Raw genomic sequence first — 25,260 nt, forward strand, 5'->3', positions numbered from 1 at the left:
AGACAAACTCCGCTGTGAGCAGCGCCATGTTGTTTTGTCACGACTCCGTACGTTGAAAGTTTAACCATTTACTGACAGCCCAGAGTCTTCTGAGCTGAGATCGGTCGGATGAATTTAAATTATGCGTTGCATATAGCAAAGCCAAAACACAACGTCCACCCATGTGTACGTGGGGTCGCAGTAGGTTGTAACTGGAACCTTTATTTTTAAGAGTGGCATCTGAAGAGCTTCTGGTGACCTGCAGCTGTCTCCACCACCTCTGGACCATTTCAAGGAACCACATGCAAGAGCCAAGACAGAACTTCCATTAGAGTGGACCTCTACTCAACTCTGCCCATGGCGAATAATCAATCGCCATAGGCAGAGTGAACTAAATGAATCAGTCTACAGTTGTAATTTACAAACACCCTTTTAGTGTTTACAATTGTTTGCCACTCAGTTATTGTTATGATTGCCAATAGTTTGAATGGTTTAATGAAAAAAAAAAACAGTCTGATCACTCTAGTATTACTAATCAGTATACATTTACCACTCAATACAGTAGGGTTTGCATTGTTATTGCTGACTATCCTCTTGTAAATCAGCGTTTTTCTAATTGCAAGCAGAGCAACGCATGCTAATAAGTAAAGGAAGACCACTTAAAGGTGGTGTGACAAATGTAGTCCCCCCCCCCCCCAGAAAAAAAATAAGCTGGTTTGGTTGCACCCTCTAATTGCCAATGGGTACTATGGAATGATCTTTTAACATGCGATACTTTCGTAATTATGCCAGTTTTTATCTCTGCCATGACCTTACCACATACAGCAAGTTGCTCACTGTATATCAAGTGCAAAAGTATGCTTTTTTTCTCACCAAAGGTGTGAAACTGATGTGTAGCACTTCACACAAAAGGCTTATACCCACGTTTTGTGAAAATGTTGGACAATATTACAAAGTGTTTGAGGTATGTTGTATATTGTATATTGCTTATCATTATGTAAATTACATATTATATTGCACCTAAATGCATAAACATGACTTTGTATTTTAAAACATGAATCTGCAGGAATAAATGAGACTATATGCCTTTTACAAGTAACTGCACACACGGAAACCTCATTATCACCAATTAAAAGTGGTAATGATCACAGAAGAAACAGGTTTATGAAAAGCAGGTATGGACATGACAAAAACACAACAAAACAAAAAAGTGGAAAATCGGTACTGTAAATGGTTTGTTTTTGTTTTTTAAAAACTTTACATATAATGAACCAATGGACTATTACAGTATCCGCACTAAAAAAGCTCCCAGCTCAAGATTGAATATTTTTTTGCATGATACAAATAGTTGATCTAGGTATAATGAAATTTGCAATTTTAACTTCAATTAATCTGAGAACCCAATTATTAAGAATTATCAGTCTTTATATCAAATCAAATCAAATCAAATCAAATCCCTTTATTGTCACTCAACCATATACACAAGTGCAACAGTGGGTGAAAGTCTTGGGTGCAGTTCCAAGCAACACAGCAGTCATGACAGTGGTGAAACATATACCAATTTACAATAAACATCAGATTTACACAACATATATCTGTCGTAAACAGATCATTCAACAGCAGCAAAGCATTCAAGGAACATTTCAATGCACAGATTACTTAAAATAAACAAAAATGTATTAGCACATCTCAAACAAACCACAAATGTTTTCTGGTTTAATATGATCTATTACACAGCTCGTGCTGATCAAGTTCATTTACAGTGGTATTAGCTCTGCTAAAATTTTATGATGTAACATTAAACAAAATGACCAAAAACATCATCATTAAGGGTTGTCTCACACATTTAATCAGCATATTGCCAACCTATGTAGATTTTGTGCACAGTTAAACCACAATTTTACACATCCAGGATGTAGGAAGCTGAGAGGACATAAATCCCTCTTAATTTATCCTATTAAACTGTATAAAACTGTATAGACATTGAACCATAGCTCACTAAGTCTTAGAACCACAAAATGACACATGAAAGAAGCTCTTGTCATGTTCAAGGGATTAAAAGAAAACCTCCATAAAGTCTTTCTTAATTCAGCACTAGAAATAGCCTGAAAAAAACTTCTATAATCTTCCAGTTGCATTATGTCTATTTTAAGTTAGCAATGTAAATGGGGCAAGTGGGAGAGGACAGTGTGTGCCTTGCATTGGCATGAAAATGCTATGAGTCCAACACATTGTTTTGAGGAAGTGTCATTGTGCAGTACTGGCCGTTACATAAACGTAAAACTGCACGTTTTTATCTATTGACACATGCAAAACATAAAAGAAGTGAAACTCTAAATGATATACTGTATGAAAGTAGTTCACCCAAAAAAAGAAAAGTCTTTATTTATTCAATCTCATGTCAACACTTAAGACTTTCTTCTGTAAAACACAAAAGGAGTGATTGAGAGCAAAATGTCCAAGCTGCTCTTTTCCATACAATGACAGTGAATGGGGACCATGGTTGCCAACCAAGATTTTCAAGGCAAGATTCTAAGTGAATAACAACTTTAATTTCAGTCTGTTCATCAAGCAAAACTATCATATAGCTTAAAATTATCATATGGCTGAATAAAATGCATGAGTCATAAGGACTACTTTGCTTTTGTGTGTCTGGTCCAGGATCAGAAATGAAGGGGGGTTCGGGGGGAAACATGTCACCAAAAGTGACAAAATTGCCTCTGAAATTCAGAATGTGGTGGCAGAAAATGCCCCCATAATTAATTTCTCTGTTTTCATTTATAACATCTGATATAGTGCTTAATATTCTTTTCTAAGCCTAGTTATACATATTATCACAAAAAATGTAATTTGATGTTGATTCAAATAAATATTCTGGGTTCAATACAAGTTAAGCTCAATCAACGGCATTTGTAGCATTAATGTTGTTTACCACAAAAATACATTTTGACTTGTCTGTCCTTTTTTTGAAAGATTAAACAAAGAAAAAATCTGTGTTTCAGTGAGGTACTTACAATGGAAGTGAATGGGGCTCATCTGTAAATGTTAAAATACTCAAATGTTTCAAAAGTATAGCCACAAGACAAACAATATGCGTGTTAACATGAGTTCTGTGTTATAAAACTGATTACTAACATTTTCTAAGTTATAGCCAATTTTACAACTTTGTGCCATGACCATATAAAATTACCGTAAAAATGACATTTTGAAATAAAACGTTACAGCTCAAATAATAAACAAGTTTTACCAGAAGAATTAATGTAAGTGCTTTTATAAAATTACAAACTTCACATTTCTGCCTTTAAACTCACCAAAAATGTACCTCGTTCACTTCCATTGTAAGTGCCTCACTGTAACCTCATTTTTTTTTTTTTAGGAAAAGGAGGGACAAAGCAAAATGATTTTTTTGTGGTAATCAATATTATGCCACAAATTCTGTTGATTAAGCTTGACTTGTATTGAACCTGGAATATTCCTTTAATCTTACGTGTAGGAGGTAATATATTTTCAATGTAATTATTCAGATTGAGAACTTATGTTAACAAACGGATACAATTGAATAAAAGGATGACAAAGTACCGTATATGTTTAGAAAAAATGCCCTCATAAATGTAAATATGCCCATGAAAATAAAATCCAGGGGTCAATTATTGCCCCTTATTGGACAAGTTAATTTCTGACGCTGGCCTGGTCCCCATCCACTTTCAGTGGATGGAAGTGAGCAGCTCATACATTCTGATAAATCTCTCCTTTAGTGTAGAAAGAAAGAGTTTGGAACAACATGAGGATGAGTAAATGAAAGAAATTTTTTTTTTTTTTAGATATCCCTTTAAGCTCAAGTAAATGTTAAACAATCCATCCAGCATATTGTCTCTATACTGCTTCTGACATCCTGAAAAATCTGCTTATTCAAGAAAGAATTACAGCTTTAAATTACGTGAAGGCTGGTACAGTACGTCAGCTTGTGACGCACCACGTCCTCAAAATAAGATCCATCCTCATTTGGAGTGGACACACTTCATGTGTGAAGTTGTTGTGCACATACCCAAACTGAATGCTCTTTTTCCACAACACTCTCTCTCTCTCTCTCTCTCTCTCTCTCTCTCTCTCTCTCTCTCTCTCTCTCTCTCTCTCTCTCTCTCTCTCTCTATTTCACTCCATGAATTCATCAGTGGACTGACAGCACAAGTGACAAGGTCAGCATTTGTGAGCACATGAATCCTGTCATATATATCCTCACTGCCATATATCCTAACCAATGGCATATAGAGACCAAACGGTTATTAAATAATGGGAGGAAGTAAACTCAAGGCTCAAATGCATGTGGGGGCGGATGCATCATCGAAAGAGGAGGGGGAGCTACCATAAAGGATTCTGAGTACCTGCCACTGCAATTTACCCCTGTTTTTAATACTGGTTTTACTCTATAGACATCCAGTCCTATTAGATCAGCAGAGGACATTAGAGGTACCTACAAGCTGTCCCAGCCCCGCTGTCTTGATTAATGGTGGTTTCTGACCTTTAAAGTGAAGTGGGAGGAATGGTTATTTAGAGAAAGCATGCAAAGGTGGGGATACCCCTGCAGGACAGGACACCCACCTCTTAAAAACACAGGAAATACCTTTGGGTAAACGCTACACTTCCCGTCAAAAGTTTGGACTTGTTTCTTGTTATCTTTAAAACATTTTGATCTAAAGTTTTAATGTATGAATTATACACTTGCGGCCAAAAGTTTGGAATAATGTCCAGATTTTGCTCTTGTGGAAAGAAATTGGTACTTTTATTCACAAAAGTGGCATTAAACTGATCACACTGTATAGTCAGGACATTAATAATTTCTCTTCGCTGGGCATCACAGGAACTGTGCATGACTGGTTTAATTCCTATCTCTCAGGCAGGTCCTTCAAGGCAGCCTGGAGATGTGAGGTGTCCAAGCCACATCAGCTACTTACTGGGGTACCTCAGGGTTCAATGCTTGGGCCACTTCTCTTCTCTATATACACAACATAACTGGGACCCATCATTCAGGCACATGGTTTCTCTTACCACTGCTACACTGATGACACGCAACTCTACTTGTATTTCCAGCCCAACGACACCACAGTGACTGCTCGAATCTCTGCCTGCCTGGCAAACATCTCGGCCTGGATGAAGGAACACCACCTGCAACTTAACCCAGCTAAGACAGAACTCCTTGTCTTTCCAGCCAACCCTGCTGTTGAACACAACATCACCGTGCAGCTGGGTGCAACTACAGTAACTCCTTTCAAAACGGTCAGAAATCTAGGGGTAACTATAGATAACAAACTAAATTTCACAGACCACATCTCAAAGACCGCAAGATCATGTACGTAGATTTACACTCAATATCAGGAAGATAAGACCCTTCCTCTATGAACATGCCACACAACTTCTTGTTCAGTCACTTGTCATAACTAGACTGGACTACTGTAACGCTCTCATTGCAGGCATCCCTGCATATGCAATGAGACCCCTGCAAATGATCCAGAATGCAGCAGCACGTCTAGTCTTTAATGAACCAAAGAGAGCACATTTTACACCACTCCTTGTCTCTCTCCACTGGCTGCCGGTTGATGCACGTATCAAATTCAAGGCTCTGATGCTGGCATTCAGAACAGTCACTGGGTCTGCTCCAGCATACCTAAAATCATTTCTGCAGAGCTATGCACCCACTAGAAGCCTGTGGTCGGCTAAGGAATGTCACCTTGTTGTACCAACACAAAGAGCCTCCAAAACACTATCCCGGACTTTCGGCTTCATCATACCACATTGGTGGAATGACCTTCCCAACTCCATCCGTGAAGCTGACTCACTTTCTGTCTTCAAAAAACGGCTAAAAATAAAAGCACTTAACCAGTCACTTAAAAAAAACAAACAAACAAAAAAAAAAAATTACTTGTTGCACTTTAATCTGTTTTGAATACTACTATTCTGATGCTAGTGAAACTTTGTAATGTGGCACTTTTCATACCACTGTCACCTTAAGATGATTCGCTTATGTTTTCCTCTTTTGTAAGTCGCTTTGGATAGAAGTGTCTGCCAAATGAAAAAATGTAAATGTAAATGTAAATGTAATAATATGAAAAATTATTATTATGATTTGAAAACTTCTTAAACTACTTCAAAGAATTCTCATCAAAAAATCCTCCACGTGCAGCAATGACAGCTTTACAGATCCTTGGCATTCTAGTTGTCAGTTTGTCCAGATACTCAGGTGACATTTCACCCCACACTTTCTGTAGCACTTGCCATAGGTGTGGTGGTCTTGTCTAGCTGATCCCACAAAAGCTCAATGGGGTTAAGATCCATAACACTCTTTTCCAATTATCTTTTGTCCAATGTCTGTGTTTCTTTGCCCACTCTAACCTTTTCTTTTTTATTTTGTGTTTCAAATGTGGCTTTTTCTTTGCAATTCTTCCCTTAAGGCCTGCACCCCTGAGTCTTCTCTTTACTGTTGTACATGAAACTGGTGTTGAGCGGGTAGAATTCAATGAAGCTGTCAGCTGAGGACATGTGAGGCATCTATTTCTCAAACTAGAGACTCTGATGTACTTATCCTCTTGTTTAGCTGTACATCTGGCCTTCCACATCTCTTTCTGTCCTTGTTAGATCCAGTTGTCCTTTGTCTTTGAAGACTGTAGTGTACACCTTTGAATGAAATCTTCAATTTTTTGGCAATTTCAAGCATTGTATAGCTTTCATTCCTCAAAACAATGATTGACTGACGATTTTCTAGAGACAGCTGTTTCTTTTTTGCCATTTTTGACCTAATATTGACCTTAAGACATGCCAGTCTATTGCATACTGTGGCAACTCAAAAACAAACACAAAGACAATGATAAACTTCATTTAATGAACCAAATAGCTTTCAACTGTGTTTGATATAATGGTAAGTGATTTTCTAGCATTTATTGTGCCTTTATAGAGACTTTAGTTCGAAAAGTTCTTCATTCAGGGGTAAAAAGAATTTCAAAACAGTCGAGCAGCGGTATACTGTTTGCGAACATTCAGACACTTGCCACACCACTGTGGGAGGCATTTAGAAGTACATTTAAATATGAGGATGCTCAAGACTACATGTAAAACCTTAACTAATGTAACATTAAAATGTGTTATCAATGACTTTATGCCTCATTCTATGAGTAGAATTCACATGAGGTCAGTAAAAGAAACTGTTTTAACCACTCGATGATGGTTGAAGGTAATATACGGTTTATGCAGTAGAAAATGTTTGTCTTGTTCACATTCTGAATTCATGGAACTAATGAGCTAACATGCTATACACAGCCATAATATGCATCGATTACACTCTGTTATTGTAATTTATAATGACACTGATACTACTGCAAAGATGGGCATATAAAAGAGTGTTAATGGACAAAATACAATGTTTACAACTTAAACTTCAGGTCACACCTACTGATGACATGGACCAATGGGAGTAAGGTGTTTAGCAGCCAGTAAGAAATCTCCTAAAAGTTTGTTCTTCGATTTAGTATGAAGTAAATTGGGGCCTTAATAGAGTTTGGTGTGAAATAACAAGTTTTCCCAATAAAACAATGAATGCATTGTTGCAAAGAACGATCATGTCATCAGATGGGATGTCCGCATGACCTGGCAGATTCACTCTAATGGAGGAGGGAAACTTGAATGTACTTTCCCACCATCATTTACCATCGTAAGAGTAAGGATGTGGGAGAAAATACAGAAAATATGAATTTCTTCAAAGGCCAATTTCATCTGAAACTAACTTTGGGGGTAAAAATAAGTTAACATCTCTCTGATTCACCACTCTGGCCAGGCGAGGTGGACAGAACTTCAGGGCTTTCATCAACACTGTCTTCCCCACCTTTTCCTGTAACAAAAGTGAATGCATCAGTTTCCTTATAAAATAGATTGCAATTAAACGTCAAATAAAATAAATAGCTCATCTAAAAATTAATCTTTTTTTTATAATTTACTCAGCCTTATGTCGTTCCAAACCCTTATGACTTTCTTTCTCCTGTCAACAACAAAAGGAGATATTAGGCAGAATATCCGAGTTGCTCTTTTCCATACAATGAAAGTTAAAGAGGACTGGGACTGTTGAGCTTCAAAAATGGCCAAAAAAGCTGCATAAAAATGGTCTATACAACTTCTTAATGATTGTCACTGATGTCAAATCTGGCACGACATGTCTTATATTTCAATGTACACATGAACTATGGCGGAAGGGAAGATTTTAAGCAAATAATTTAAATTTATGTTTGCACCTCACACAAAGCTATCGTATGACCTCACTCAGAAGACTTCGAATATATATTGCATGCAAGAGTAATATGGACCACTTAAATGGTACTTTTATTATGCTTTTTTGTTATTTTTAGAGCTCAAGAGCAGCCAGGATATTGTTTAAAACTTATTTTGCATTCCACAGAAACAAGAAAATCATACTTGTTTTGAATGACTTAAAGGTGAGTAAATAATGACAGAATTTATATTTTTGGGAGAGCTATTCATTAAAAATTGAATGGTCTGTCATTTCCATAGCATAAGCAATAATAGATTATTGTGATTTTTTTAATTGTATCAAGGAAAATCCCATGCATTAATGTGTGCTCTAATATACAAAAAGTCTACAGCAGAAAATAACTGGATTAATGGTGCGCCTCTGTATACATCTGGAGATGATGTCATCATGTCCACGGATTATGTCATCATAGCTGGAAATCCATTACCTGTTTGGAAGTTGATGCCTCTCAGCATGTCGGCCACATTCTCCGTATTAATGATGAAGTGGGCCATGCTCTCGTAGCCCGCCTCCGGCCGCTCAGTGTTGGAGGCCTTGGCAGTGTCTGTGATCCTGTCAAGGACAGAGCGGTGAAGTTGCGGTGCCACTCGGACAAATATAAAAGTGACTGATAGCAATAGGTGGCATTTCCTCTGTCTCCCTGCGGCTGCTCGTGACGCAGGTACGCGAGGCACCGCGCAATGTCTCAGCAGGTGGAGAGTGGCATGAAACAAGACACAGCTAGAGAGTGTTGTGAGTGTAAGCGTTTTTCGAAGAGTTTTTTTGAGGGAAGAAAGTAATGAATGCTGATGCATAAGTTATTGCACACGCTGCATAAACTTTCTACAAACAAGAGCAGTGGAAAGTTGCCTCATGTTTTGTTAACATGTATGTCTTTCAGCACCAATGTGAGACTAGTAGTGCATTTATTGAAGGAAACACCTGTGCTTGCAAGGCAGCAAAAGTAAAGTGTATTTGGTAATTTTCATAAAATAATTATGAAAAAGAAGAATCAAGAGGAATTGGAGACAAAAAAAGTGAACAGCTGACAACAGCAGCTGAAGCAAGCAGGCCATTATGACATTGTCACTGGCATTCATTATAACATCATCACTGGCATTATTTATGCCATCATCACTGGTACTCATTATGCCATCCTCACAAGCATTCATTACCATTCATAGTAATGTCATAATGTGACGATGTTATAATGAATGCCAGTAATGATGTCATTATGCCTGCCAGTGATGATGTAATAATGCAAGTGACAATGTCATTATTAATGCCAGAGACGATGTCAAAATGGGTGCCAGTGATAATGTAATAATGGATGCCAGGGATGATGTCAAAATGGGTACCAGTGACAATGTCATAATCAATGCCAGTGATGATGTCATAATGCCAGTGAGTATATCATAATGGCAGTGACGATGTCACAATGCTGTTGACAGTTTCATAATTCCAGTAACGATGTCACAATCAATGCCATTAACAATGTCATAATTCCAGTGATGATGTCATAATGCCTGTGAGTATGTCATAATGCCAGTAATGATATCACAATGCTATTGACAATTTCATCATTCCAGTGATAATGTCATAATGCCAGTGAGTATGTCATAATGGCAGTAACGATATCACAATGCTATTGACAATTTCGTCATTCCAGTAATGATGTCATAATGGGCACTAGTGATAATGTCATAATTCTCCATTATGACATCATCACTGGCGATCATTATGACATCACTGACTATGACATCATCATTGGCACTGACTTTGACATTGTCACTGGCATTAATGATAACATCATCACTGTCATCCATTATGAAATTGTCACTGGCGCCCATTATGACATCGTCACTGGCATCGATTATGACATCACTGTAACCCATTATGACATTGTCACTAGTGCCCATTATGACATTGACACTGGCGTCAATTATGACATCCTCACTAGAATTATGTAATCGTCACTGGCATCCATTTTTATACCCGCACTGGAATTATGATATATTCACTGGCACCCATTATGACATTGTCACTGGCGTCGATTATGACATCATCACTGGCACCTATTATGACATCTTCACTGGCGTTTATTATGAAATTGTCACTGGTGCCCATTATGACATTGTCACTGGTTCCCATTATGACATCTTCACTGGTGCCCATTATGACATCTTCACTGGTGCCCATTATGACACCGTCACTGGAATTATGATGTCTTCACTGAAGTCAATTTTGACATTGTAACTGGCGCCCATTATGAGATCATCACTGGAATATCAAAATGAATGGCAGTGATGATGTCAAAATGAATGCCAGTGATGATGGCATTCGTTATGACATTATCACTGGCATTCTTTATAGCATCATCTATGGCATTCGTTTTGACATAACCACTAGTATTCTTTGTGAAATCATCACTGCAATTCATTATGCCATCATTACTGCCATTCATTACGGCAGTGACTCATTCATTTTTTAATACACTGCCATTCACTGTTGGCATTATCACTAACACAGTTGCTGGCAGTTAGATTTTGAAAGCTGAACATTAAAACATTGAATGTCAGTGGGAGATTTTTAAACTTTATAAAGTTTATAAAAAAAATAGTTAGCACACCTATTGATGAAATGGCCTACAAAAAGTTTGAATGGAGTCTGTACATTAAACATTTAGAGCTGAATTAATTGCAGAAAATGGTGAAGCTTTTATTTGTTTGTACAGCTATGCTTTTTGTACAGAAATTGCGTAAACGGTTCCTAGGGAAATAAATGGCCATATCGAATTCTGCAGCTCTACATAGACTATTTCCCACATTATAGAGGTTATGAGTCAATGCATCAATAATACAATCATTTTTAGGGGTGGGAGGCTGTTTGTGTTCTGGTTGAGTCAGTGCCTGTGAGGTTGTTAATCATGATTGTTAGTCTTTTGGAGCCATGGCATCCATCATTGATGGAACAGACATGCTGAATATGTATACACACTCCAAAAAACATCACACGAAGTTGACTTACTTTTTGAACACTTCCTTTGCACTCTGTGGAAACAGAAAAGAGGAACGCTTGTTTTAGGAGCAAAGGATATAGTAGTCGATTAAAACATAAAACCCTCTGTCCTTTTTATCACTGTTTCGCTGCATGCTCAAAGACAGACATACTAAATCACGCGGCACAGACACTTGTTAGACAGGCTTCTTTGACACTCTGTTTGCATTGAAAAGTGCTAGTTAAAAATGAGCTGCACTGCACCTGAGGCGGCCACTTAACTGTGAAACCCATATAACTTTCTTTCATCAGGAGATGTTAGTCTCAGCTGCTCTTTTCCATACCATGAAAGTGAATGGGAAATGTATGACTTGTAGCACTACTTTTATGATACTTTTGGGGCTGTTTTTATTTTTATTTATTTTATTTTTGTCCCCATTCCCTTTCAAGAGCAGTCATGATATTCTTCAAAACTTCTCCTTTTGTATTCCACTGAAAAAAGAAAGTCAGACAGTTTTGAATGATATTAGAGATATTAGGGATATTAGGATAAATTGTCTCCAGGAAAGACACATGCAATCTTTATCAGCAATTAGACCCAAGTAATCGATCTGAGAGGATTAGCCAATCAGCGGCAGATATCACCCCTTTTATATCAATTGATGTTTGTAAAAAAATCTTCCATTATTTTGAAAAATCTCTATGGGAATATCAGAGTACAGAAAATCACGATTTGTCTCTAGGTGGACATTATGAAATGTTGTAAATGATTGTTTACAACGATTGTTGGGATTTCATGGAATGTTACAAAATAAATTGGTGCATTTAATGACTGATTTGTGTAATCTACTGATTTAATCATTTCATTTTGAGTACTTTGGTGGTCCATACTTGTCAGGCTTTTTTTTTTCTTTTTTCTAATAATGCCACTTTATAGTGAAAGCTGTTTCAAAAAACAATTACATCTCTCCATCACCTTCGTTTAAAGTCTCTTTCTACAAAGTATTGATGGTTTAAGCCACCAGTTAAAGGACAGGGGTCTGGACTCCGGGTTCCTGTACCACCCCCTCAGCTGTAGGAGGCTCTTCTAATCAATGAAATCCCCCCTGGGTCTTGTCATTTAAGGATGCATGCAATATAGCAACAGGCACTGTGTCAATCAGTAGACAGCATATGTAAGGGCTTCATCATTTACTTTAAGCATCTCTGGTGGCTCTGAAAGCAACAAGCTCTGCCGCCAGCATCCCTGGTGAGGTGTTGTAGCATTAGCTCCACACAGTTCAATAAGACCATGTCAGATGTTCGCAAGTGAACAGCCATTGATTATTGACGCCAAAGGTTTGTGTGAATTAGACACAGTGATCATGTAAGACAAGGACACGTAGTGTCCCTAGGTTTCTGCACTATTTGAAGGCCAGTAGCTTGATTTTTTAGGGGTTTAGAACAAACCCCCAAGACCCCTATGTATTAAACTTCACTGTGTAAGCTAGACATGAAAGGTATCTCAAATCGTGCAGCTTGCTGAGGAGAGTTGTGCTGCTATTACTGTTCAAAGCAATGGGACTGGGAATTAACACTTAGAGAGCTTTCAAGCTACATCCACCAAACCTGGTACAGACCTTCACACTGTTCTCAAATAGTGTGCTGTGTCTTTTCTAACTGATCAGACTTATGGTTTTTGCATAGTGGATAATCAAATATCAGAAAAATCCTATAGACTTATTGTAAATTAGCTGTGTTCCTCTATTGAGCCGGCGCGAGCCAGGGCTTTCAACTGGTCAGCTGTGGCCAATAGCCTAGGACATTGAGGGCAAAATCAATCTACATTCTCAACATCGGGCCAATAGCCCCACAGCACTGCCCTAAAACCCGCCCTTTATAAGCCTCCCTGGTGCCAACATTACACACCCCGCCCATTTCACAAGCAAGAGGGAAGCTCAAGCTGAGGTATCAGACTCTGGAGACTAGCTAGCCCTCAAAATGAACATGGTGGAGACTGAAGCTGCCGTTTGTTTCTAATTTTGGTCTTTGCTTGGTGGAAAAAGAGACCTGACTCAGCGAAACTCCACCTTTGATATTGACCCAGCCTCAATCCCCTGTTGGCCTTATTTGGTCTAAGGGTAATCAGCGGGCCAAAGGCGGAATGCCCGTTAATTCAAACTCTAACAGTAAAAAAATTCAAATGTAAACAAACCCACAGAAGGCCTTTGATCTCTCTCAATTTTCAGTTTTCAATTTTAAAGTACTTTATTAGCATGATTGTGTTTTCTCTCTCTCGCTCTCTCTCTTTCGGTTTATCTGACAATTTATGTGACGATGTCTGACCAAAAGCCCAAAAGTCCCAAATGACACACTATACACTAACAAAATATACTATGCACTTAGCCATGTAGTGTATGAATTTCCAAAGTGTAGTATCGTCCCAAAAGGAACACTTAACGATTTTTTACTACATGAAAGCATTCGCCGTTTAACAGTTGACGGATGTGACGGTTCAAGCACACATGATGTGTTGCCGCTAGCTTTAGCCCATTAGCCAACCTCAGTTCAACACTTGTATCTTAAAGTACTTATTCACACAGCTTGGGGTGATGGTAAAGCATTCAACTCACATTTGTAAGGTGCTGTATCCACTGATGTTTCGCTAGCTGCTACATTCTTCATTATATACAACAGTTTTGTCAGACAAGCAGCACAGCCAGGTAACTCCGCCCATTCCGCTATGTACGGCAAGCCGCGTGCGCCGAGTACATGAAGTGTCCAACATTCCACACTCCGTTTTGATGGTTGAAAAAGTGCATCATCCGGGTACTTAAAGTACCCTTCATTTTGCTTCATTTTCAGTGTAGTTGTACTACTCGCACTACTTACACTACAAAATGGCGTAGAATAGTGCAGAAGTATGCAGTTTGGGATGCACCTATAGTCTTTATAGCAAGTCAGTCCACTGGCAGCCATCTTTGGAATGCTCCTGGGAAACTATTTCCTGTCATGACAGTGCAGCTATCTACTTGAATTGGGGAACACCGAAATCTCAAAAACGGCTGATCAAGTTTACGATTAAAGAACATATTTAAAATCTGACAACAACTGCATAAAAAAAATTGTGCTTCTTTACCTCAGATTACGAAAATAATAATAATAATAATTCCCGGCTTGTATAACTAATGCACATGCATTCTCAAATTGATTGACAGGTGATGTCTATATCTAAAAGCTGATTGGGTCCTTTACCTGTAAGGCAGGACTTCCTTTCCACATTCATTGACCGTTGGGCATTCCAATTTCTCCCATTTATTTTAATAGAAGTGGTCCATCTCTGCTAAATAGTCTCTGGTCTGACTATCTGGTGGTTTGTCTTACTGTAATGTGTATATTAGTTTAACAATCAATCTTCAAACTTTTAAAACTAGTTAAACCACTCAGAAAAGGCTCTGACTTTTCTGTCTTGACAAACTTTACCTATCTAGATGTTTCTTTGAATTTACATTTTGATTATGTGTGCAAATTTGTTTTAGATGTATACATTACCTGCAGGAACACAGCCATCTGAGGTTCCTCCATGGACCGGATGGCTGTCTCCACCAGTTTGACAGACATCTCCAAGTGATCTCCATGGCGACGGATAAGGGAACGGACGTGGCCCAATTTTTGGTCCTGCTCACGACTGATGGTCTCTATTAGTTCCCTTTTACGTTCTTCCAAGATGCCATAAAGTTCATCAAACTTGTCAGAGATGTGTTGCATCTGGCGCCGACTATTTTCCTACAAACAATCATCAATAATTGTTTCAGTTTGAGTTAAATGTAATTTAAAGGAGAAGTATGTATTTTTTCCATGTTTAGGACCTCATGAAATCAGAATTGGAGTTTTTAGTCCCTGTCTGTTAGCTTTGAAGCCATCTACTGTATATGCGAGAATACTTCTAAACAAAAAATTAACTTCTAGCAGATATACGCATATGGAACATTAAAATTGATAGATAATGTCCTGACCACTCCAACATAGCAACACTGGCTCAACCTGTGGTGTGAGTTTGGTCTATAGGTTTGACAAATGGCAGTGTGTCTTCTGGAAAACATGTTTAAAGATTATTATTATTTTTGGTAAACAATTATTGTTTTTTTCCATTTGGTGCCACTAGTAATGCAGAAATCACCTTTAAACACAAAAATGTATCACCGCTTGCAAACAATGTCGCAATTGTTGTATTTTATCATCACATTGCTTTGCCATTCTCACCTCGACGGTCCTACAAATATTTTCCATCTGTGAGATCAGTGCCTGTATTCTGTCATTTCCGGCCACCAAGATGGATATGGCATCACTTAGCTCTGTCTGAGACAAAATAAAGCAGAATATAACCAATTGTGTCAAATCTTCATAAAAAAAAAGTACGAAAAAACACATGACCATTACGCTCAAAGTGTCAATATTCACAAGAAAGCCATGTCAGACTTGGCTATGTTAGTTGTGACATCCACACTTACAGACAAGAGAACAGCATGTGAACTAAAGGCCGAGATAGTAAGAATGTTGCCCATCATGACTTATCAAACATTGGTGATTTGCATTTGAAATTAGTGATTCATTGTTTATAGTGGGCCATGACTAAAGGAGTTAAAATGTCATCATTGCCACCTGGCCGAAAGTATGGCCTTTTGGGAGCCAGCTTGCCACTGTAGCATTTGGGCATCACCCATCCTGTTACCTCTATATCAAGGAGACACTTTCTCTTAGTAGAAGCAGACATGACATTAGACTATTTCTTGCAGCGAAAAGTTGACTTTCAGTTTAAGAACATTGCAAATAACAGATGGACATATGGTGTCCACCATGCACATGGTTTTCTAATGGGAAAGGCTGGTAGGTTTAGTCATTGTTCATCTGGTATCTGCTGAAGAGAGTGAGAAAGCTGAGAACAAGGACAAAATTGAGAGACAAAAAAAGTAAAGAGCAGAAGAAGCTGCTATGACTCAAACATAACAGGGAGGAATGAGTCATTTCTCAGGGCCACTTGCACCCTGGTACGAAGACCTTCATTATTAACCATACCACAAGAGGTGCAGTAGGCCAAGACCTCAATATCACGTAGGTCAAGAATGCATTATAAAGAGAGTATTTATGGAACACAGAATTAAATTTTTTTTATTTTTCATATTATCAATCACATTTGTCCTGTTTGTAAAGCCTTGCTTTGTTTAAAACAATCTTTCCCTAAACATGTAGGTACCTTGGGTCTATTTAGACGTATTATTTATTCTGCGATGTGTAATTATTGGCGCTTGCTATGGCACTATCCACTTTTTCCTCATAGTTAGGGTTAGGGATTTCAACAAACCCCTAATCCTAAATATTAAACTGAATTCTTTAACTCACTCTGCACCGTTTACATAATTATATCCACTTATATACTAATTTACAGTATGCAAACACAAACTTTGTGGTGCATTTGTATACATTTAGGACCAAAAGTTAATTTTAGGATTTTTATAACACTTGGGGCCTTTAATTACATTTAGGACTTTTAAAACATTTACGGCCTTTATTATATTTAAGACCGATAATTATTATATTTGGGATTAAAACTTATTACCTTTAGGGCTTTTATTACATTTAGGAACCAAACGTTATTACATTTTTGGGCTTTTATTACATTTAGGACCAAAAGTTATTACATTTAGGGCTTTTATTACATTTAGGAACCAAAAGTTATGAAATTTTTGGGCCTTTATTACATTAAGGAATAATAATTACTACATTTAGGGCCTTTTTACCTTTTGGACTAATAGTTTTTACATTTTGGGCTTTTTATTACATTTAGAACCAATAATTTATTATATTTCGGACCAAAAATAATTACATTTAGGGTCTTAATTACATTTAGGACCAAACGTTATTAAATTAGTGCTTTTATTACATTTAGGACCAATTATTATATGTACAGAAAATATAAACATCTTCAGAAAAATGAGTGGCAGAATAAATAAAAAAAAGGTATAAAAATTTATAAATATAAATTATGTAAGTGCCAACAATTGGAAACGATATTGATAAGATAATCCGATTATTTTTCTAGGGGGATATAACAAAAGAAAAAATGAGAACCACTACAGTAAGACTGCCTAGATAAGGCAGCTGTTGGTTGAGGCAGGAGACCGGATTGTTGGTGAAAGTGTGTGTGTTTGCGTGTGGGTGGGTGTTGATGCTAGAGCAGTTAGGTGAGATTGAGCCCCTTGTAGTGTGGGAAACCCGCTGGGCAGTGTGTCATACACACATCTGTCTAGTTCACAGTGTGACACCACACTCAGTCCCAGTCCCAGAACAGCCTGTGTTTCCTGCTGAAGTCATTACTGTAACAAAGTAAAACAAACACTGTGCTACTTTAAAAAATATATATTTTACATGACTTTTTAAAGGGTCATTAATGGTCTTACCTGAGAGCTGGGGATATATTGGGGATATATAGTTTTTGTGTGATATAATGAGGAAATTCAAATACGATATTATGAGGAAATTAAAATTTTGTCAATATACTGTAAGTCTATGGGCCTGTTTTATCACTCGCCAGGTGGAAATTGTTAGTCTGATTTCTTAGAAAAGTAATAGCACACATCTCCTCAATAAGCAGCACAATTTGAGGCATCATTCATGGTTGAACAAACCCCAAATCCTAAGTATGGGCAATAGAAACACCATAACCAACTAATGAAAAATCTTGGAATTAACAAAAATACTGTATGTTTCCAATATATTACACAGAATTCATGTCATCTACCTTCTGTCTTGTGAAGATGACCTGCAGTGGGGCCACCTCACAGTCCTTATGGGCCCCAAACACCTTGCACATAGAGCAGGTGGGCGTCTCACAGATGAGGCAGTAGATGTTGATCTTCTCCTCCTCGTGCTGGTCACACATCAGCTGTTGTTGCTCTGTTTTGGGCAGAAGTGGCCTATAGAGACACAAAAGATTACTAGATGCTGTAAAACAGAGGAACTCTTCCCACACCATGCTTAAAGGGCAATGGTAACAAATGCATTCATCTTCCAAACTTGAATCTGGACAAGACTGAGTGGACACAATGGGACTCAATGGGCTCATGGCAATTCACAGACCTAAAGTGAATTTTTTGATGCGTATGTAATGATAGACTACATACGGCAAGAATCCTCTCTTTGTGACATCAGAGGTAAAATATCACATCCCCTTGGGTGAATAACTGTAATGGGTTCTGATGTGAAATTTTGATGTTTAAGACATTTACAGCAGGCACAGCAGTTAAAAGTGATTGATGCAACTAATATGATATTCTGTCCTAAAATGAGCACATTACTCACATAGACCTTTTCAACAAGCATCTGTCTTGATGTGTCTTAATCTGTCTTGTCAAGTGGTGAGAGATGGTATGTATGTTTCAGGGTCTTGGCATTGAGCCTGTTCAAACTACCAACTATCTTTAAGAAAGACTGCCATCCAGTGGATGTCTCTTGATAGGACAGTACTAAGAAGTGATGTTATGATGGCATGGGTGATCAGAAGTACAGGTTAGAAAATACAAATGTATTTATACTGGTTACAAAATAATGTAGTTTTTACATTGGTCTTATTGTAACTAATGACAATTTTATTGTTAACAACATTAGTAAACATGAACTAACAATGAACAATATTTGTACAGCATTTATAAATCTTGTTAATGTTAATTTCAAAATGAAATTAACAACATACCTTTTTTAAAATCAAAAGTTGTATTTGTTAACATTAGTTAATGCACTATGAACTAATATGAACTACCAATGAACAATTGTATTTGTATTAACTAACATTAACAAAGATTAATCAATCCTGTAAACAATATATTGTTCATTATTTGTTCATGATACATAATGCATTAACTAATGTTAAGGAAGGGAAATGCTACTGAATTATTTCTTTTTCTTTTTTTCTTGGTTTAGGTGAACACCCTGAAGACAGTAAATAGGGTCAATTTGGATTTCATGTTGACAGTTGTTCTTTTGTAAACTTTTTTCATATTAAGGAAGGAATACACAACAAATAAACAGCTATTAACTGTAATCCAATTGAACAGCGAGTATCACTTCTCTTAAAATGACTTGCAACTAAAGCCTTTATCACCCAAATAACTTGTGACACCGCATCTACGTCTTCAAAGAGGACTTCAAAGAGTCTACTGACATTGGAATTATATTCATGCTGTATAGCCAGAGGCGTCCTGATTCCCCAAGCTGAACATGGTTTCCTCCCAAGTTTTTTTCTTCTCCATTAACATCTTAAATCTTAGAATTGTAAAGACAAATAATTTTAAGGCATGATTTTCAATGACGTTTTTCAATGAATCTGCTCAATGAGGAGACAATTAAGACATAACAGCATAATTTTCTGTAAAGCTACTTTATACAATGTGTATTGTAAAAAGCGCTTTACAAATAGAAATATCTTGACTCAATAATGTTTTAAAGACAGTCTTTCATCCACATTTATCATGGAACCCTTTAAAATATATACTGTATGTTTGATCAGGTAAACTAAAATAGTACCCTTTCCATCATATTAGCTCAACTTACGTCCCTGAATTGACCTTTACATTCAGGTGACCTTCTCTAGGTCAAACACGCTATGTTATTTATGATAAGCTCCTCAGCATTGGTTGAAAATGACCTCAAAGGCTATCTGTCTTATTATACCATATTACACTCTTATTTTTCCACAGGTCTCATGACACATAGTTTATTGCCAAGGGGATAAAGCGTCCTAGTTTTATTTAGTGGTTTTGGCACAGGATGGCAGCAGTCACAAGAGCCTTAGGCCTCATATCTCTGACGTGGCAAAAAACCTCCCACATGCGGGTAAATCACATATTTGTGTCACTTACACCGGCTTAAGCCCCATTGATGAAACAGAGCAAGTGTTGCGAAGTGGCATTTCACAAGACTTTTGAAACACAATAGAAAATCTGGCATACACTGTATTTCTGCTACACTGCTCGGGGCCTTGCTGGATCTCTATTCAGAAGAGACGCCTTTGAAGTATTTACTAAAAATAGTTTTCATTCATATCAGTGCTTCCAGAAGATAAATGCTTGTTATTGGTTTGTGGATCAAATCCAGATAAAGCCAGTGCTTTGGAGATGCATCCAACTATAATAACCTGGTAGACTTTGATTTGTAGATATCAATGATATTTTCCACCAATAGGTTCCTCTGTAGGCCGTATACACCATGTCGGTCTAATACCACCTCATGACGGCAGGATGGGCAACGGAAACGCCCCCCTGTAGACACAGTGACAGATCCCCGGTTCTGCCAAAGGGGGTTGGAGGCCTGAACCAATGAAAGAAAAAAAGAAAAAGGGGGATGTAGATAAAAGGTTAGTGAAGCAATCTGCCATTGTACACATCAATGTAATTTCTGAACACTTGGACTAAATTTCATGCTTCTAAGTTCCCATGTAATGTTCATTAAATGATCTTTAAAGGTAATGTAAGCCACAGACAATAATTTGTCTCTATTCTTTCTAAAATGATCAGCAATAGCTGATAACTGTGCCATTTGGCCGACATGCAGAAGTAGTCATTCCGCCTTGTCATTTATTTTATTTTTTTTACTATTTTTTAGTACGTTTTTAATAATTATTGTATAAAATACGTGTTCTTTTAAATTCTTCAATTTTGTCTCCATCTTATTTGATATCATTATATTATATATATCATATATATTATATATGGTATTATGTATATATGCAAATTTCAGCTATTGGCCAGTCTGCTCTATAGATATCAGGTTCGGCATTGGCCATTAACAAAACCCATATCGTTCGACCGCTATCAATGGAACCCGAAACAATCCTTAAAAGCTGAAATATGTAACTTTTTCAGTGTTAAATTACTTCCTTCTATCCCAGTTTAATATGCAGAGACAACTATAAGTAAGCCATTCATAGGTTAATTTTCTCTGTAAACACTGTCTCTGTGGCGCTATAAAATTCCTGTATTTGTTTTTAGAGCGACCCGCTTAGACCCGCCTCAACAACGTTACTCAACCAATGGCGTGAGTTGGGGGCGGGACTACCTGAAGGTTTGAACAACAGCAGTTGATGGGCGTTTTCGGAAAGCCGTTTTGAAAACATTGTTTATTTTTGCAATTAGGTTCGGTGGCGCTAGTGTCGCAGAAATTACATACTTCAGCTTTAAGGCTGATGCATTCACTTACATTTACAGAAATTAGGACTGCTAACCAGCTGTAAAAAGCCATAGTTATTGCGAAGGCCTAACTGTCAAATGCAGCAATATCACTGCCAAGTAAACGGTATAATTTGCCTGTCAGTTATCATCGGGTAATTAAAAGTAAAAGATCACAGTTATTATGGATGAATAGCTAGCAGTTTGTCATATTTAAGTCTAGCCCAGCAGTACCCAATCCACTGAGAAGGAATACTTATTATCCAAGTTGCAAGGTACAATAGATTTTGCAGAAATATGAAAGGCTAAATGGATCATTAACGTTTTGCTGCTTTTAGTCCATATCTATTAACTTCACTGTCATATACTATATGCTAGTGTATTTCTAAACATTGACAAAATTCGTTTTCAGAAGATATAAGCATTTAAAATCTGCAGTTTCTCTCTTCCAGCTCAAAAGACTCAGGAACATCCATGACATCACAGAGGCTGAGAAACCTTGTCCAATCAAATGCCTTCTAGAACAGAACACATCCTCCCCCTGCAGCTGTTCAGTGCGTCTGGCTGTGTTCTAACTGGCGCTGATCATGCCTTCGCAGGTCTCTCCGAAGGGAGCACAATCCATGCTGTAGGGTCGTTCCAAAAAGAATCGCTTACAAAGTGAATTCTTAAGGCTAATTTATACTTACTGGACGAACAGGCTTTGCTTAGTTCGCCTACAAATGATGACGAAATGCAGTGACGTTTTTGTTCTGCTAAGGTGTTTGTTTGGTGAGATTTCTCCTGTTCGCACACATCTCTGAAATGACCCAAGAGAACTCGGCTTGTCGAAGAGCGTTGATGATTGGTTACAACTATTCGTGGGTGTGGTTTGGACATGGCGCTTTTTATTTACAATCGCGCGTGCCAGCTGAGGAGTTGTTACCTAGGTTAATGTTGTTAAAATGGATAACTTTGAAGCCCGTCTCTCAGAGATTGTGTGGAAATATACTTTTTTTTTACAAACTCTACAAAGACAGCATGACCACGACAAATGGGTGGAGAGAGATTTGAGTTTTTATAAGTGGAAGGGGCTGTGACAAGTTTAATAAAGCAAAGAAGCGGCACAGCGCTAAAAGCGGCGGTCCACAGAGAGAAAAACCTGCATTATTGGCTTTACTTGTGGCTGGAACAGAATGTTAAACACCGCGGCATCACCCTAAATGAACTAATTTTAAAACAACGTCATGCGTAGTATAAACGCCGGCTTGGGTGCTTTAGTTCGTCCAGGAGAAAAAAGTTTGGCTTCTTCCAAAGTATAAACCAGGCTTTACTGTCTGTTATCACCTTTAAGCCATCTGAAGCTCACACAGTGGAGTGTATTTTCTTTAAGAAGAGAATAGGGCGTAGGGATGATCACTTCTGAATGGGATGCGCCAACACGGGAGCTTGTTGAAAGTTGCTTAAGTTTATTTATATTTTTTGTGCAGCCTGAGGCTTCTTGGGATGTACAGTTCGAGTAAAAGTTCTTTATTCTTTATGCTTAGTGATGCAAAGCATGGATATCTTGCTTCTCATTCATCTGCATTGTACTTGCACAACAGCTCCAGACTCATTGTAAACAAAGACCGTGATGTGCAGTGTGTGTTTGTAGGCTGGTTATGGATTAATGTTGTCAGTTAGATCATCGTTCAGTTCTCAAGTCTTTAGAAAAGCTGGCTTCCCCAGGTAAGCGGGCTCTGACATTCATGGTGGAAAGGGGTGCGTGTGTGTGGCTGTAAACTAAAACATATTGTCTATTTTTAAAACTGGGAGTTATTTGACATGTCCTGCCCCTACTTCCTGTTTCTGTAGTAAATACTTCAAAACACCAAATCAGACTGCGCTCGTCAAAGCAATTCATGGGGAGTTCATTCTTTATTTGACAGGTGCAGTGGGCCACTAAGGTTCTGTTTTATTCCCACAATTAATCTCTCACTCAAAAAAGATCAACTCCAACAAAAAAAATTACTTTTAAAATAAAGAAGGTTGAGGAAGACTGTATAACTTTGAAAAATATCTAAAATAATTTAAATATTTTACAGTTAACATTTTCAAATTAAAGCTAGTGTTATTTCTGCACCACCAAATGGAATTGTTGAACCAATGTAGCAGTGATGACGTTAGCCTGCTCAAACAAACTAGTGTTTTGATAGTGCCCACAGAGCCACAGTGTTAACCCTTTTAAGGGAAATCAACCTACAAATGGCTCACTTATAGATGTTTATGCATCTTTAAAAAAGGAGAACATATTTTAACAGAACAAAATGCACACTTCAGCTTTAAAGGTCAAATTCACAGTTCACAAATTTGCAGTTACTATACCAATTGATGCCTTAGAATGCTAGAGAGATTGATACGAACCTGATTTGGGCAAATAGGATATTAGTACACTCAAGTCCTGTAATAAGAATGAACCAATAGGAATTACCTGGAAAACATCATTGGCACACTTCCTGCAGAGGTTGTGCTGGCAGGGTAAGATGACCACAGGCTTGGTAAATATCTCAAGACAGATGGGGCAAATCAGCTGCTTCTCTAGGTTCTCCATTGAACTTGAGTCTCCCATCACTGATTTGAAGCCAAGAGAAAAGTTCATCCCAGACTGCTTTGTTTTTTCCCCTTTAGTCAATATAACATAAATCAGTAACTTTCTTTCTTTATCTTGGTCTGTTTGCTTCTACGCTAGTGCCAGTCTTCACCCAGTTACCCACCTACTCACTCCTTAACTGCAGAGTGCCAATGGATATATTTGGTCTGTGTTTGTACTGGCTTGGGTTACTGTCCAAACTTTACACCCCCTGTCCTGACACCACTTTGAGTCCCCACTTAGTGCTCTAGGGTAGGGGCCCAGGGCCAAGCTAGAGAGGTTTAGAAGACTGATTCCTCTAAGCTGTTTTATGACTTGTAACTTGAGGAGAGTGTGGGCTGGGCCGGTAGAAAGAGACAGAGCAGTTGGTGTATGCAGCGCGACAACTGGGCCCATGAGCTTGAACTGGCGCCAGTGACATAAGACACTCAAAACCAAATATAGGGGCATCATTGAGCAAATACCCGCTGAATTCATACCTGGGGTTTCAGACCACCTTGCAACAAGATACTTTACCTGTGAAAAGTAAATAAATAGATAAATAAATAGTTTGGATGCCTACAAACAAACAATTATTTTCATACAATTACATGTTGGCAGTTAACAGCCATCCAGTGCACCATGAACCTAATCATTTTCTTTTGTACAGTGACATCACCTATACTGGTGTTAGTGGTGCAGAATTCAGTAGGAGTGGTTTCTTATAGAAAAAGAACTAGTTGATCAATAGTGCTGACTATCTATTCTGATTTACTGTGGTTCTCCACTAGTTTTAACTAGTTAACAAATGGTCATGCTTAATAGTTTGCTGTGAATCAATAAAAAAATTAAAGTAATTAATCGCACAGTTTTCTGGGATTAAACATGATTACTCATGGTACATTAAAATATAATCTGAAATATATTTACTTTATACTTTGTCTCAAAGAACATGCAAGAAATTAGTTAGTCATCATTTATTTTAATTATTTAAATATATACATTTTTAAAATGTTTATTTTAGAATAGAGTTGCCAAATTTTTACAGGTATACATCTTTGTTAAAACTATGTTTACATGCCATAAAATCAGTGGACATTTTGTAAAAAAAAAGTTGTGCAAAATCTTCTGCCATTTTCCATTGGACTTTTAAAAAACTAGGATCAAATGGGCAGATTCAATTTATGTCAAGCTTTACTGGCAAGATA

The 25,260-nt window shown here is 37.7% G+C and overlaps 1 protein-coding gene across 1 annotated transcript; it reads right to left on the bottom strand.

The window, feature by feature from the left end:
• Positions 1–6,831: 6,831 nt before the first annotated feature.
• On the bottom strand, positions 6,832–24,266 carry trim54 (tripartite motif containing 54). Its single transcript, XM_051645534.1, has 8 exons — positions 23,915–24,266; positions 20,436–20,608; positions 18,045–18,219; positions 15,509–15,604; positions 14,798–15,031; positions 11,297–11,319; positions 8,718–8,842; positions 6,832–7,855 (listed from the first exon to the last, which is right to left on the bottom strand). Exons 1-8 carry the CDS (start codon positions 24,080–24,082, stop codon positions 7,770–7,772), a joined length of 1,080 nt encoding a protein of 359 aa, XP_051501494.1. The 5' UTR covers positions 24,083–24,266; the 3' UTR covers positions 6,832–7,769.
• Positions 24,267–25,260: the final 994 nt, after the last annotated feature.

This window comes from Myxocyprinus asiaticus, chromosome 19 (genome assembly GCF_019703515.2).
Source record: "Myxocyprinus asiaticus isolate MX2 ecotype Aquarium Trade chromosome 19, UBuf_Myxa_2, whole genome shotgun sequence".
Taxonomy (NCBI): domain Eukaryota; kingdom Metazoa; phylum Chordata; class Actinopteri; order Cypriniformes; family Catostomidae; genus Myxocyprinus; species Myxocyprinus asiaticus.

Excerpts from the sequence above, each read along its gene's own strand:
- trim54 (XM_051645534.1), bottom strand. The coding sequence starts at position 24,082 with ATGAACTTTTCTCTTGGCTTCAAATCAGTGATGGGAGACTCAAGTTCA. Across the intron at positions 20,609-23,914 it reads GTGCCAATGATGTTTTCCAG|GCCTCCAACCCCCTTTGGCA; the intron begins GTAATTCCTATT and ends TCATTGGTTCAG. Across the intron at positions 11,320-14,797 it reads AGATGGCTGTGTTCCTGCAG|AGTGCAAAGGAAGTGTTCAA; the intron begins GTAATGTATACA and ends CTGTTTCCACAG.